General features: G+C 35.7%; 1 protein-coding gene across 1 annotated transcript in view; it reads left to right on the forward strand.

Annotated features, from left to right (window-relative positions):
• The window catches only part of LOC125069616 (zinc finger homeobox protein 3), a 108,257-nt gene extending 92,800 nt beyond the window's left edge, over nt 1–15,457 (forward strand). The window contains exon 5 of the mRNA XM_047679179.1: nt 14,685–15,457. Coding sequence (XP_047535135.1) covers nt 14,685–15,289 — 605 coding nt within the window. The 3' untranslated portion in view covers nt 15,290–15,457. The remainder of the gene's footprint in view (nt 1–14,684) is intronic.
• The last annotated feature ends 2,210 nt before the right edge of the window (nt 15,458–17,667 follow it).

Below are 17,667 nucleotides of genomic sequence, written 5' to 3' on the forward strand. Positions count from 1 at the left end.
AAGGTGATTACAGAGATGTGTTTTGTGGACGTAAAAGAGCGCAACGTGGGGTCTTACACATACCATATTTTACAAGGCTTTTTCGTGGTAAAAAACAATAAACAGACATGGATTATTATAATAAAAATGTATATAATACTTAATAATGCTTACGGATTACTTTTAAATCAGAATGAAAATACTAGTTCCATATGCATAGGCTATCACAACCACAAGAGCATATAAACCCCGAAATAAACAACATTTGACATCGATTTGAAGCGATGTCATTTAATTATGGATTTGCGAAAAAATTGCGTTTTAAAGGCGACAGAGCTGTAATTGGAACTTTGGGAGTAAAATTATAGCGGATATAAGTATATTATAAACAAAGAACTGTTTGTAGTACAAGGTATAGCTGAGCTATGAGCAAGTTGTATATAATGTTTATTATCTTTATTCTTTCTCCGGTATACCATCGTTTATTCCAACATACCAAAACTGTAATCCAAAATTTTTGTAGCTATGGATAAGACACAATATAAATATACAATACTACTATTCATACATCTGTCTTAAGAGTATGTTCCATATAAATACGCCCGCGTCTATACTCGAGGTTCAACCTTGTTTCAAAGCAAATTTCATCAAATTCGATTCAGTGGTTTGGCGGTGATAACAGACAGACAGTTACTTTCGCATTTATAATATTAGTATAGATTAAGAAAAGTTGCTTCCACATATCTACTGCCATTGGGTAAAAACCTTCTCTGCTTTTAAGAAGATGTGTTTAAAGTTTATTTCATCGCACAGAGTGTGCATTGCATTTGAATGTTCTATCTTTATATAATAATAAATATTTGTGCCGTTAAATTATTTTATAACGACGTACATTAGAACAAATGAATCAATTGATTTTTATATATTGAAGATCAATTCGAATCCCGAACATTACATACAATTTTTATTTCGACCGTTAGCCATCACAGGTCCGTAAATTTATACGCTTTTATTGAAAGTCGATTTAAATCAATGTAAATGAAGAAGCTACACGGCCAAATTAGAATGCAGGATAAACGTGATACAGAAACATGGCTACATAATGTGTCCTTGAACGACAAAGATTCATATTAATGTTATGTTAGTTATACGCGGACGTCATACTCGAAACAACCGCTTAGTATAATTTTACGGAAAATTTTCCTATAGTCTATATGTTTGTAAACTTGAAACAATAGCTTGGTTTCCTTTAGAGGTTTTATTTTCTAGTGTCTTAAGTGTTCTACTGCAAAGAGTTAAAGACACATTTCAAAACGGAATGCTTTATTTTTAAACTATAAAATTATGAGTTAATAAAATTATTAGTTTTTAAAACGAATCGCTTCGTAGGTATTCATAAGACTATCTACGTTGTTGAGCACTTTTAAGTTAGTGTTTTGATGCCTAGGTTTTTAAAAATTCGTTTCGTAAAATTTTTAAATTTATTATGTCGTTCGTAGTGTCGTTTCAAAAGTATATAAGTAGATTTGGTTACAAATAAAAATATACGCTTTACGCTTTTAAATGTTTTTAGAGGGTCCCGTTGGATGACATTGAGGCGAAGAGCCTTGACCCAATGTTTGCAACTATTCATTGATTTTTTAGCATTTTCTCCTGTTCATGACCGCATCTGCTCCGTATTTCGTTTTTATAAATGTTTTCAAAACAAACATTATACTTTTTAAAACAAAATATTTTTTAGGACAAATACCAGGATTTATTTCATTTAAATTCGAATATAAATATTCAAGATATTAGTTCTATACGATAGTAAGTAACTAAAATAATATCATTTTGAAATAAAAAAAAAATAATATCTTAATATTAGCCCCTTAAAACGTAACGAGTAAACCACTGTGTATATGTATAAGTATATATCGTCATTTCACTAGAGTGCCTTCACCCTCTGCATATAATTGCTTGTTTTTGTCTAAAAATATTTCGCCTCAAGCTCTGATTTACGCATCCAAGGTGTGCAATAATAAAGCCGACTTAGAAAATATTATCAGCATTTCGTGTGAAGCACGAATGTATGTCGTAACGCCTTAAGATTAGATTCATATTCGATCGGAAGTGTAAAGGGACACATCATATTTACAGAAAACCGTTGAGCAAAGAAACTGTTTGGGGAGTTTCACCACTCCAGACCCTCGTTTTTTTCGGCAATTTTCCTGCACCTCTTTAATTATATAGAAATGGTTTGCTTCACGACGCCTTTGATCGCACCGGTGATCTAAGTGAAATTTAAAATGCACCTAAAAGGAATTTAACGTCATTTGTTGAGTTAAATTCTAATTAGGAAATGCAGACAGTTTTCTACTTTGAATAATGCGACGTCTTATTGGATTTAGTTTTTCTCGAAAATGTATTTTATTACAATTTCCAATGTGGATCAACGTGGTGTTAGTATCATTAATTTAGAATTATTACATATTTACTTCTTTTATTTTAGGCTGAACCAATTTGTACATTTACTCACTTTTTCACTATGTCATTAAAAAGTTTAACAATATTTAACATTCTAACAAAACCTTGAAGTTTTTTTTTTATAGGCAACAATAATTATTTTATATTATTTTCAAAGAAAAAGCCCGAGGCTTAAGATAAATATCCATTTTCTACAATAATAATAAGATTTAGGCGCCTCATTCTTGCGGTGACTTTGTTTAGCACAATCGTTATTAAAACATACCATCTCCCCTCTAAGAAAGTTGACTCATAATAAAGGCCGGTATAATTTTTTCCTTTTAAAACTTTTTGATTAGATGAAACGGGGAGGTTGGGGGTGGATCGAAGGGCGCTCGCAGCGTTGCTCCAATATCGGCTATTCTAATTGTTGTATTCTTTTACAATTCAAAGAAGCGTCTTGTTTGTATTTTGCTTAAAAAAATCGTGCCTTTCGAAATGTGAAATCCTATCTAATTAATCCCGTTTGATGTACAAAAATCGATACCGACAACCCTCTTGCTAAAAAGCCCTTCTATCGATTAAAATTGAAAACATCGACAGTTGAATTTGACACGCTTTTATGTCCGACATGTCGCTTGCAAAACCTATTTGTATCGATTGAGTTTAATTTATTTTATTTGCACAGCGGGGCTTACTTACACCTCAGTTAAGTGACAGATTCTCTTTGATCAGAATGAACAAATAGTATTAAAAAAATAGAATAAATACAAATTTAAACATATGTAACTTTATGAACAGCTATTTTTTTAATTCAAGAATTCTAGTTAGAATGTAAATGATTTATACAAAATCATATTATTTTCATACAAAAACTATACGAATCAGTAGTGAGTTTAACTAAATATGTTTACGTATGAAACGAAAAATATAAAAACAACTACGAAACGACAAAGCTGTGCATGTAAACTTCGCAAAAATATTTTATCAAAAACATAATAACTCCCCGAAATATAAAATGTCACGGACGTAACGTCATTTAGGGTTGTCCCCTGTTTTTTTTTTTCAATTTAAACCATTTGACAAGGCAAGCGTCGATCGCAGTGGCCTTTCCGATGGCATACAATACAAGTTTTCAATAAGATTGGTTACACTACACTAAGCAGCACAATCAATCAAAATTGCGTCGGTCGATCGGCTCCGGCGCACAGCCCTACCCATAACCCACGCTTTTACATGCGCGGGAAAATTTTAACATTATTATATTTTACACAGTAACAGATTATATTAAAAACTTCAAAATCATACAGCGTGCCCTATCAGTCTCGAAGTTAGAAAGTATTATTCCATTATGCTATTAAAATAATTAAAATACATAACATGTTTGTTAGTAATTAAGAAGCTATGTCGGGTTAAACGGCGCATGTAATGTTAACAAAAAGCCGCAGACGTTTACACGGTAAATGCTATAATAGGCGTTTTTTAATAACTGTCTACACGTAATTAGTTCACCAATTAGAAGTTTCTTTACAGTGCACTGTCAGTATCCATTATTACACCTGTCTTTCATTGTTTCTGTAAAGGGTTATTATTGTAAACGTATATATATTTTTATACTCAAATTTTTAATGTAAATGTTACATTTTATTTTATTTACACATTAAATATGATTAGTTTTAATATAAAATCAATTGAAATGATTTGCTACAGCGTAATAAACAATCATTCAAGCATGGCCTTCATAATAATTGTGTTGAAACGCGATCATAACGATTTATACTTATCGAGTATTTAAAATTTTCACAATATTATTTATATTAATTAAATTGAAAAACGTTATCTTCGCACGGAAATTACAAATAAAAATCGAAATATTTTTTTCGAAAAGAATTTATACGAAAATAACAAATTGTCAAACGGGGTTACTATGTAAACTATAATTACCTACGTGGAACTTTGTAAAAATTAAAAAGAACAATAACTAAAGCAAAGGGCCGCTTAAAAGACAAATGAATAAACGTTCCGGAACACGCGGAGGGCGGGTCTCGTGCATTAATAATTTACTAATTTGTTGGATCTACGGCACCAAATTATACCTTACAATTATATTAATATTAATAACGCTTCTGTACGGAGTTGAAATTTATCAAGTTTTATTTAACAATATCGTTCTGTAATTTAATACAAATGTACTTTCTTAATCATTAATAAACTTCCATAGTCATATATCTACAGATAAAATAATGTATCAAAACGATTTTACAACCTTTTGAAATGGGATATGGAATAAAAATATTGACAATTAAATATAAAATAAGTAATATTTACAACGAGTATCAGAAAACAATTATTATTAATAAAAGTATTGTCTGTGATATCGTTATACAACATATAATTACTTTGACAATTTTAGCTGTTGAGGCGAAATTAATGGTAATATATAATTAGTACTTAAGACTATGATTAGTGCCTGTTCAGTAAGTCTATCTCTTGTCTTTCTTGACAAACTATTTTTGTTCAATCAGGCATACTTTGCTAGTATGTCGGTATTACTGATCACAACAAGTAATATTTAAATTACAATGATTATAAAAGCGATTGATAATTTTACTATTCTCGCAAAACACAAGAGATATTTAATAAAAGAAAAGTTTTTTCAAAGTTATTTTGCTATATAATAAAGCTTTCTTATATTGTACAACTATCGACCATTATTCGTTTGTAAAAATTTAATCAAACACTTAAATAAAAACATTATATAAATTATTATACTTAGAACGTTGATAAAAGACTTATTCTAATGTATAAACTTATTTACGAGTTCATTTTAACGTTAATATTCATAAAAGCCCTATAAAAATGATTCATATAAAAAATATATTTCCTACTACTAAATTTTCACTTTCAAAGTCCTGAAGGCTTTGCAATGGGGCATGAAAAGCCCCCATTTAACGCCACGAAAACAATCCCAGCAATAACCGCTAAGCGCTTTAATGCCTTAATTACCAACACTGACCTACCTCTACTTTCCCACGAGTTTTCCTCCCTCCTAATTGCGCAGCCCTAACGAAGGCTCGGTTAACCCTACGAACATGCAAATTAACCCTTTCACTGCCGCCTGTTTACAAAGCCTTATTGAATTAAAGCGAACCGCAACCTCGACTTAATAATACAAGGGTTGAGGGATGATATCTTGTTTGTAAGAAGATTCCGAGGTTTTAATTAATGACTCAACCCTTCCGGCGCTCTGTTATTAGCTGCCGTTTAAAGCATAATTATAGATGGCATTAGGGTAGCGGGTCAGTGTTAATGCGTCAATTGCTGTTTATTAAAATTAATGAGCGATTCTTTGGGAGTTTCTAGCGAAATCGAAGACAATACAAAAATACATGTTCACATTGTGTTCGTAGTCCTTGATTCATTATAATTTACAAGTATTAAATATTTTATATAAACCTATATCTAAGTACGAAAAAAATAAATTCAAATTGAATATAATAAAAAGTTGTTCGTTTAAAATCATAAAGTCTCAATAACAAAACTGAACTGAAAGTAGAAATTAAGTCAAAAGAAAAACAAGCGAAGCGTCCCCGCAGGCGTCAGACGGAAAACCTCTAAAATTCAAAGGAAAATCAGAGCTGAGCTAAATGAGCGAGTGTCCGCCCCAACTCAGTTAATTGCTTAATCGCCTCGTAGGCGGGCCGCTTAATTGGCCACTGACCGACCGCTTAAATCCGACAATTCTCGACAACTTCCGACGAGTTCCGACAAGTTTAAGCGTTGGTAATTACAAGGCGAGATGTTTAATTACGCTCCGTCGGGCACTTGGACGACCAAGAATTAATTAGAAGTTTAAAGTCGGGGGAAAAGCGAGGGTTGAATGAGACAGTGGAAAACAGCTTTTAAGGAATGGAACTGATTTTATTTTCATTGCATTGAGGAACTTTGATTTGTGTTTATCAATAAAATGTACACTTGTTTACAAATATAAATATAAACATTTAAAACTTACATTTTATTTTCAACTAATTGCAGTTTACCTACCAGGTTTACAGACTGCATAATACCAGTATATCCAATTGCTTTTATTGAATACCAAAATTAAACCGTCAGGTTATTTAATTGTTTATAAATTTACTGTGAATATGTCCATAGTTTATTGAAAACATTACAAACCGATTGTACCTTCACATTAAACTGATGGCATGCTTGTGAAATGACGATTCAAAAGTGCTTTCAATTACGGCCTTTCGAAAGAGCGTTCTCGAATAAAGTGAATTTTAAATTTAACGTTATCCAAAGTATTTTGTAAGTTCGTCTTTATTTCCATGTCATTCAAGTATAATTGTTATTACCTATTAAGTTTAAGTAATTACTTTGATGAAATTATCGATATTGCTAATATAATTTGTGAAATATAAACCATTTGACACGCGTTTAGAAATAAAATTTTAAAATAAAAACGAAAGCTAACAAGTCTCGATTACAAATTACACAGGCCAGTGTCAGTTCGGCGACCGAACAGATTTAAGGAGATGAGAAAAATGTAATTACACCAAGACCTTCCGTAGCTGCTCTTTAATTGAGAACTTTTAGCACCACCCTCCACTCGAGTTTGCATTCCCCCGCCCCAGTTCCGGCGTCGATTACATTTTTTTAACATTTTTTAATTCCGTTCGAGGTTTTTAATTTTCTTTGCGCTCGCCTTGCTTTTATGTAGCACGTTTTTTCTTTCCGTTCGCCAAGAGATATTTCTCACCGCCATTATACGGGCAGTAATGAGATTTTCTTTCATTATGTTTAATCTCCCGATTAATTCAAATGTTTAATCTCTTTTCACCTCGCTTCTTTATGGCCGGTACGCAACCGTAACGAAATGGCGGAATGGGCGTCGCGACGGGCCGCGGAGTTTCGTTACGTTTAAAAATAATTAAGAAACGTGACTTCAAGCAGATAGACTAAGTACCTCATCGAGCTCACCGGGGAAGCGAGAAAATCGGCCGATTAGGTTTTCTATAATTTAATTCACAGCGAATTCAAAACGCCGAACGGCTCAAGATAGGTAGTGAGACGTGTTCTGAACACCAATGGCTGGTCTAGAGTCGGCAAATTGAAAACACCTCCGGCGAGGCTGTAAACACGTCACGTGATTTAGGTTTTAATCAAGTAGGGACGCGCAGCCCGCCGTAATTGTGACAAATCCTCTGTTTGTCCGAGAGGAGAAAACTTTTAACTCGACGGCGGAACGGCCGTAACGGCTCCTCGCACGTGCCCCGCCGAGGGAGGCGGTTTTTTGTCGACACATGTGCTCCCTTCCGCTCGAGCCCCGACTTGAGCCTTGATTAATTTTTAATATTTTTTCTTCCCGTTCACGTACACCATTTTCACTTTTCCGCTCAGATAGCCCTTTCTTAAATCGAACATAGATCGCGTCACGTTCTCATGTATTGACTTATGATTTAGTGAACTCTTGCAGTTTGCTATGTAAAGTTTTTATCTCATTATTACTAATGTAAGGCAATTGTTAGCTAAACGTTTCTGTCGCCCGCGCTACACCTACATAACTCATTAGTGAATTAGCAAGACTGGCAATTGTGTCAGTAATAAACTCAAAGAACGCTGAACTTGGTAGAAGCGACATATTAAATACATTTGAAAACATTCGTCATAGCATTTAAATTCTTCTGTCACAATTTTTAAAAGGTCTTGTTATAAAGTATTAAAATTTAATTATGATTTAATTTTTACATATTTTTCAAGGATTGATTTTAAGATTTTATATAAGATTGCTAGAAGTGTCGTATCTGTGCGAATTAATGTTGTTTGCAGCGTAACAGTAATCTGTCGCAATTATCGCGTGGCGCATATCCCGATTAGACGGCGCGACGGCAATTAGGTCGGCGGACATACGCGTTAACCTGCAATGAGGATACGCCTAAACACTACTTCATTGCTTCAAAACGACCGCTCTTCTATTACTCTTGCATTAATAATTTCAAGGATCTAACCGAAATCTGACCATAGACGGCGAACTACGCTCCCCTGCTTATAAATCACAAACTCACTCTTTGTAAATTTACCTTCGCAACCCACCCTCGGAGAGTTCAAAGAGTGCGCCGGCCGGGGCAATGTCCAAATTATAAATTCGCATTAGAACGGACGCGCACGGTTCGTTTACCATTTCATTTTGGTTCAATATCGCCACTCTACTTTGTTCCACACACACCCCTCCCCACCCTCCCGCATCCGCGTCTTAAGACGCCGGGAAATATCTGCGTTTTAAGCTATATTTCTTTCATCCCTCATTTTTGCAGTTCGTAGCAATCTGAAATCCAACACGTCCCCCGTAGGGGTCCCCCTCCTCCGGGTGGCACCCCCGACGTATTCTTGTACCCGGATAAAAAAGCGATATCTATTTATAAAATGTACGCAAGCGTGTACGTAACGCGTATGGACGTGGATTAGCGTATGTGTGAACGCGGTTGTGTGCGTGTCCCGCTCATTTGCAAACCGTCTCCTGAGATAACGTCCTCTAGCCGGTTATCCCGCTCATATTGCCCCCTTCCACACATGATTACTGTGTATATCTATAGATATTTCGCTGATGAAGGTTGCTGTGGAAAATATAAAGTTTGGTTTTACTTTATAAAATATATAGGTATAGTATAAGAGTTTTATCATTCAAAGCTGGCATGAAATGTAAATGTAACTTTTAAGTGAAGTTTTGAATTTAGCAATTAAATTGTTAATAACAATTTTGAGTGGTACGAGTACAAGAAGTGAACTGGGTAGTCGGTGAGTGAGTGCGAGGGAGGCTGCGACGTCGGTGTCGGCGCGGCGTCGTTGCCCGCGCTCACGTATGAACGTAATTATAAAAATTGAAGGCAACTTGAGCTCCTCGGCTCTCCCTCGCTCCCGCGGAGTCGTGCATTTTTTCGTACATATTAAACTCCCGCTCCCCGCGCCGTTTCACCCCGCGACTCCTCTTTTTAATCGATTTTCCCAACACAAGGGGTGAGCGCTCTGGGGTGAATGTAATTTTTTATGCGTTTTTTTCCATCGGAGGAAACCGTCGCCGGAGGTGCCATTACGCCACGGCTTGTTGAGAATGTTTTAATTATAAGGCATTAGCGCGTTTTATGATAGCACTCCCGCCCGAGTTTATAAATGATCGAGAGCTAAAGTAATTAAATATTTGAATGCGGTGAGATTTCCGCGGGGAGTCGGAAGGAAGCGAGATAATGGACGTTTCAAGCCACTCGCGCGTTGCCGTGATGGATATAAAATTCGATCAAATTATTGCTTAATGGTCGTTCAAATTACTATGGGGAGTGGACGAAGAAATGACTTGTATAATATTTGTATGTTTCTTTTTTTAATCAACGAAATATTTTTATTTTAATCTTCGCCATTTTATTTATACACACAAGCTGAAATCACTACGTTATAATGAGTAAAGTCGTTGTTTTTAACAATATGGTAAAAAAACTATTTAATTATTAATTACTGGCTACTGACTACTGCGTTATTTATATAAACAAAATATTCATCAGAAAAATCTTGCGAACTTTCCTCACGAAATAGAATTACTAATTATTTTTTAAATCACGATACAATCATTAAAATACAAATAAATTATTTAGACATAACAGACATATATGAGCCGTTCTCAATTAGACATTCAAGTTCCACAAATACAGTCGCGTTACTAGCGTGAACGACGTTAATTCTATTAGAATAAACCGGATGAAGTACTTACACGGATAGTTCCGCAAATTACTGACGCCTATGGTTTCACAATATTCACCCTTGCTTGAACAGAGACTTGGAATATTACACTAATAATACTTTTATGCATAATTTAAATACACAAGACACGATAGGTACAATCTGTTATTACATATATTTTCTATAAAAACATGTACGAGGATTTCAGACTTAAGTGGAATTAGAATTGTCAAATACGGTTTTGTATGTTTATGCCATAAGATCGACATCGGCAGATATTTATAGATGGGGGTGTACTGGGATTTGGATGTGGCGATTTTAAGTCGTTGCAAAATAAAACTTGGTAGATTTTTATTTTTTAATTTAGTTAGCACACAAGTGTATCGCAGGAACATCTTTTTTTTTTTATTATCTCAAAGTATTGTCTGTAAATGTCAAAAATAAGTATAATTTGTTCTTCTATTATATAGTTGCTTTCTGAATATAATTTAGTTCGATTAAGTTAAAAGTTGTAAGAACTACCTAACTATGAAAATATTTCAAAATGTTAGATTTTCACGCCTAAATTGATTTGTACATTATAATCTGATAAATATTGATATTTTTTGCAAATATGTTCTGACATAGGTACAATAATAATTAAATTTAAATGTTTTTTTTTACGTTGCCAGAGTTTACATTTCCGTAACTACGCACGTAATGCTAGTACTGCACACGAGCTGTTGTGTCTGATAGCCGTCCAATACATCATAAAAGAGTCGCGTATCACACTTGCGATAACAGACTATAATATTATCTCCGTCGCAGTTCTCCAGTCTCCGTTGAAAATACCGCCGTGTCTGAAATCGGTCAAAAAGACAACATCTTTAGTTTATCCTTGTCAAATAATCTTCAGCAATGTCCAAACAAAATATGGTTTTAGTTTAAGGAGATTTTTTAAGCTCTACCTCTGATAAAACGATATCCCTTCTTGACCATATTACCTACACAGATTATAAGATATAATTGTTGTTTCAAAAAATTTAAACTCTAATTATATTAGCAAATAGTGTAAATTATATAGGTTTAATGTCACGCCCAAGCCGCTAGGAATGTAATGGCATTACAGTTTAATATAAGTAGCATTAACATACTATCCTCAAACAGTGTAATTACTGTATATCCCTCTGGTACACGCAATGTAATACAATTTACTATTTAACAGATGATAATTTAAACTTATTTTAAATTACTTTTTATGTTAAGATTTTTTTAAGGCAGATTATAAAAGCCGAAATAGCATTAAAAATATTCAATATTGGTATAGTGATTGCGAAGGCAAATATAATATATTCATTATATTATTCATTGCGTTTTTTATCTTTTCTATTTAAAGTGTTCAATTTTCGAAAAAAAAAACAGTTTTTTTAATTTTGGAGTTCTGAGAATCTGTTGGTGTGATTATGTTCTCTTCATTCCTATCGCTCATCCTAGTACAAATTATGACATTGCTCTCAAACTTGGAGTCATAACCGCAAACAAAGATATGTTCGTATCGTTTTTAACAAAAACAAACAAATTATAGTCTCTATGAAAGTCAAAAGATGCCGATAGTGTGAAAACTGAAAAAAAATAACAACATCTAATTAGTTTTCATACTTTTCTCCTCACTAATAAAAATACAAGTAAAAATAAAATAATATTCATCTCACATTTTTTATATTGTAGTACTTTAAAATAAACGGGATAGTTTAATTAGGATGAATGAATACAGAAAAGTAATTTTAAAATGTATGACTTTCAATACATTTTACTTTAATAATTTATATTCTCAAACCACTAAAGGTATAAACTAAAACCGAATAAATTCTTTTCTTATTCCCTTACTCTAATTGCTTGGACTTGTGCGACACTGATGAGACAGTGAGTTCCTCTGTCCTTAGGAATTGTTGAGTGTAACTAAATTGCAATGTAAAAACGACCTTATCTCTTAAAATTTAAGAACTGTTTTCATAAGTACCGTTTCAGGTAAGACTGCGCTATTGATAATGTTTACTTAGATTGATTTGACGATGGAAAAAGGTAGTATTCTTAATAGTGTATTTATATGAACATTTATTTCACGTCGTAAATTTACAAGCTATAATTCGTCGTATTATAAAAGTCGAAATAATATTTGGAGAAACAATTCTAACTAAATTATAAAAACTTTTTTATCATTTATAAATATATTTTTTGAAAAACCCTCATAATAGTTAAAAGATTTAGTATATTAATAGTAATGCCACAACATTTATCGTAGTTATATCAAAACGTTAACTTTTCCCTAACGTTAAGGGGAAAAGAACACACAAAGTTGGTGACACTCGTGACCCTGACAGTAAGTTAGAGAGGTCAGCGCGGTCTCAGCACTTGTTTGGCGATCCACTTTAATTACCATCCATCAGGCAGACGGAGCTATCGCTACATCGCGAATGCGTAGACCGTACCGAATACGGACACGGGACGCGAAGTAATTGATGTCGCTAATATAAGCGTCTTTTACGACAGGAGACGTATCCTGCTAACTCATTTGCGTACAGTATACGTAAAATATAACTATTAAAATATACGATACTATTATATATATTAAAAACTTTTATATATTAAAAACTTTTTTATACGAGTGAGCAATATCGACGGCACGTTCGAAATTTAAAATATTAATTAAAAATAAAAAAACCGTTGATTAGAAAATGATTTAAATGCCGACTTATAGCGGAAAAAAACGTTCAAACTTAAAAGAAGCAAGTAAAAGTTGATTGCCATTAAGCCGCCGGAGTAGGGCATTGTGATCTATTCCTAGAAAATTGTATGAATGCTGAAAGCTTTAAACGAAACTTCGCATAATGCGTGGCGTCCTCTAGTCCAATAATAGCATCCTTAATGAGATGTAAATGAGCGAAGAAGTAGCCGACTCCGTTCGCGTTATAATAACGCGTAACGACCTACAAGTCCGGATTAAGAAGCCCTTTGACTTAAACCTAGGCACCGAGTGAAATCGCCCACCTAATATTCCCACCTGTTTAACATATTCAACTCTATAGCTGTGTATATAAAGTTCATTTTATACTACCGCTAGTTGATTATTAAGTGCTATGTGGCGGCTAGCAGCACAATAGTGTGGATATTTTGAAACTAATTGGCAGAGAGGGTTGCGAATTAACGTCACGGCCACGGCGTGTCGTGGTAACCGGCTTTGTGCTTCCCGAGCCTGATAAATAGTTGAGTTTACTTTCAATTATAAATTAAATTTACTCTGCTGAATATCACGTATATTTATAAATTGTTTATTTTTGGACTTATTCAACTAACACTCCCAATCTGAGAATCGTTTTCCCACTGAGCCTTCCGCGTGCAAATCTATTCAACAGACGTCAAACCCTGCCCCGTTAGCGTTCATTTAGAATCCTTTTTGATATGTCGGATTCATTATCGTGAACATTGTTAAGCGCAATGTATGAACAATCTCAATAGGTAAGGTCTCATTACAGCAAACACGATCGTTCAATCAGGCAAGCAATTGTTAGCAGAGATCGAAAGCTACGCTCCGATTCGCACAACATTATTCAAACAGATTCCTGTGCTGTGCGCTATTAAATTGACTGGAATCGTGGAAAAGGGAACTAAAATACGGAAATATAAACTACGCGATGGTTTCAGAAAGAAAGTAAAACAAAACTACTTATATTATGTATATGTCAAATTGCCAATGTTTCAATTCACTCATTAAAGATTAACAGTATTACTTAAATATAATATAATACAAAAATAGCAGTCAAATATAAATAAGTATCAAAATTAAAATTAGAGATGGTACTTAATAGAATTTTCTGTTAGTTGACCAGTGCAGGTTCCAATCTATTGGTTATACGAGATATATATTATGCATTCGTGAATATAAGACGCATAAACCAGAGTCCGAATCAATTATAGAGGCGGGCAGGGCTCGTTAGAAACGCATCACGCATCTGCGATCGGCCGCAGTAAGGTAAACAGAATATATCTGGTGTTAAGGCACGGAAAACAATGGAACAGCCAAATTAGGACTTTGTAGTTGGAAGGAACCTGATTGATGTTTCTTTGTATTATCTTTTCGGCTCCGTGATACATGCCAATGTGTTTGTGATGATAATTTAAGTGTTTTATGAAGTAGTTTCTGACTTACAAGTACATGTTATAAACTTAATGATGCTCGCTCGTCGCAAAAAATATGGTTTTAATTAAGTAAAACTCGACGTTCAAGTGCTAAAGTTTTATTGGTACCTCTGTGTCCAAATGTATAGAGTATGCAAGTAGAAACGCAATTTACCTAATTTGCATCTCATGAATTGTCATGTGTGATGATGTTTTTTCCGTTGGATGTACAAACGAACTGTATAATTCCTTACTTATCCTTGAATTAGATACATGATACCAATTCATTTTAATATTTTACCGTTTTGAGTGAGTTATCTTCTTGTCTAAATCTTTTACGTTCAAAGTTTAACAATACTATTTTCCTTTTTTTGCAGGTGGAAATCCACAACCACAGCCTCAGCCTCAAGGGTTGATTGTGGAAACAGGGAATGGTGCAAGCGTTCTCCAACTACCAGCAACAACCCTGGAGCAGATACGACATATCGCGGCCGATCCTGGCGCTTCTACCTTACGCCTGCCGCCGCCCGCAACGGAGCTCCCAGTTGGTGCTCGCGAGTCCGACTTCGACTTATGCTACGTTTGCAAACATTGCAAAGTCGCCTTCCCATCAGCCGCACCTCTACAAACTCACCAAGCGCGCTCGTGTTACGCCGGTCGAGAGGCTTTGCGAGGTGTCATTCGAGTAGTTCAACCAGCGCTCGAGTGCAGAGTATGTCCCGGTGAACGGTTCCGTACCGCAGCAGACTTCCGCCGACACGCTGACACTGACTCTCACCTTCGCCGCACCGCACCATCGTCGCAGCCAGCCGTGCCGGAGCCGCTCAGCCACGAAATGGAGGATGTCGTCAATCAGATAACGTTACTGGCGGCTCGCGCCGCGCAAGATGCCTCACCGAAAGATCCCAACGTCACCTTCTGCGCGCCGGGATCGCGTTTCACGCAGCCAGGCGAACTCCCTCTCGCCAGCGCTGGCCATTAATCCTAACTAAGAAATGTATAGTTACTACTACTAGTAGAGCTCCTCGCTCTCACCGTTGTTCAACAACGCAACAGTTCACTATTAGCTCTTAACGCTTCTTTTCGTTGATAAATGTTGTCGCAGAAGCGGCACTTTCTTAGTTATACGTTTAAAGCTTGTAGTTATGTAAGTATAGGTTAATAGGGAGCCGACCGACGTTGCGAGTTTTTGTACGCAATGCAACGCAGAGGGGCGCGCACGCACGAGGCGTGCGGCGCGCGGTCGGCTCCCACGTCGCCGCCGCGTACTGGGAGGCGGCGGCGACGGCCCGCTCGGCCGCATTTCGGCGCCGCACTTCATATCATACGTTAGACAGGTTTTATTATATACGTTTATCGTTGTGGCCGCACGCAGACTGCGGCCGGGCCGGGTAACTCGATTCTTTACCATCTTCTCCCAGGTAAACAAGTTCCTATCTTTATGGCATATAATATTATCGATATTGATAATTACGATTTAATTATTGTTTAAAGCTATGTAATACATACATATAATCGTTCTAATTTTAGGCATAGATACGTTCTCGTAAGAAGTTCCTGATGCATCGTAAATGTATGAAGATATATATACGTATATGATTTTTTTAAACGTGAGGCGATATTAGGTACGTACGTATGTTAGGCAGTAGTGCGGTCGTCCTCTCGCGCGGGTTTCACGCTCGAAGAAAATGTGTCCCCACGAAATTGAATCAAACGCGACCCTCCGTATTAAGCGGCGTAACTTCTGACGGAAGTGGCGACGAGTACGAGCGCGTACTCAGGGCCGAGGTACGGATCGGACGCGAGGGTGCGAGCGCGCACACTCGAGAGCCGCCCGTGGAGACGCGACGACACCGCGTAGGCTTATTGGTAATGGTTAATTATAATAATTATTATCGTAGCAAACTTTTCCAAAACGAACGAACTCGAAACTCGGGCTGCGCGCCAGCGCTCAGCCTACCTCGCAAACAAGTGAGTTTATTTTGGAACTAAGTGTGATTCTTGAATTTTTATTGATATTGTAATGATTATTAGTAGTGGCATAAGTGAGTCGAAAGCAATGGAGGTACATGCGGCGGCAGCGCGGCGTGCGCCCGACGCCCGACGCCCTGCGTTCGCCTCACTCGCATGTATATTCATCTCTTTTCTGTGTGCGTGAAGTCCCTTATATTTTCGATGGCACAGATCACGTTATTAAAAATATTTTACATATTTACATTTTATCTAGTGGAGTGTAATACAATATTTTATCTACGAGCGAAACCTACTACAACATTGAGTTAGTTCTTTTGTAAAGTCCAATGTTTTATTCCACCGGTAGCCGGCGGTCCTTGTTATTTGTATGTGCGATGGGAAGTTGCTTGCGCGCGTTGCGTCTATTTATGACCGTTGACAACACTCGTCTGTTAACTTATAAAAATACTAATATGTGCGTGTTATTTCAAGACCGAACAATATATATTGAAACGTAATACAGAAAGTGTCAATAAATGTTTATTAAAATAAAATATAAAGTACTTATACGGAGTTAAAAGTAAAAGTCATAATGTACACCGCTGAGCCGGACGCGCAGCTCGCAGCGCGCGCAAGCATTGTTTCCGACGCGACGGCGCGCGTTTTACTACATTATTTTGTTTACTGCGTTAATAAAATTATAATGTAATATTTATTAAGAAAATTCCCTATTGTTTGTTGAGGCGTTCGCAAAACTCCACCGCGTAACTTCGTCTGTCGGACGGTAGCGTTAAAGAATATATTTATTTTGTCGGTTTGTAATCGGGAGTATACTGTACGAGTAAGTTTGAGTTAGCGTAGGTGGACAAGTCGGTAGTGCGATGTTGTGTCTCCGCGGACGACAGCCCGCGGAATGAATCATGGTTCCTATGTATATTTCAATATTATCGCATCTAGAGTTTCACTATACTTTCCGAATACAAATTTTAATATTTAAGATTAATTCGGATTAGTCTGTTGTATCTGCTACTAGAGGTGCCGCCACGGCCTTGTTGTTTGTTTAGTTATCCAGGATGTTTTTATTTGTTTCTATATTTTTGTAAGGAATATTCTGCACTTTTATATTATCTATTGAAAATTTTGTTATATTAAAAATATTTATGTATCGCAACCTTCATCATCCTCTAGATGTAAATCGTTAAAAATATAAGTTTACGATTGTAAAAGGTAGCACTCGCGTCTATCATAGTTCCTATACTGTATTGTAATACTAAATTATTTTGAAAATTCTTTCATAGTGAAATATACCGTTCCTATATTGTAATCTGTAACAAAATTTTATGTAACTGAAATAGACCATGTGATGTTTAATACAATTAACGTGTTTATTCGATGCCTGTTTATTTG

Source organism: Vanessa atalanta, chromosome 15 (assembly GCF_905147765.1).
Source record: "Vanessa atalanta chromosome 15, ilVanAtal1.2, whole genome shotgun sequence".
In the NCBI taxonomy this organism is placed as follows: domain Eukaryota; kingdom Metazoa; phylum Arthropoda; class Insecta; order Lepidoptera; family Nymphalidae; genus Vanessa; species Vanessa atalanta.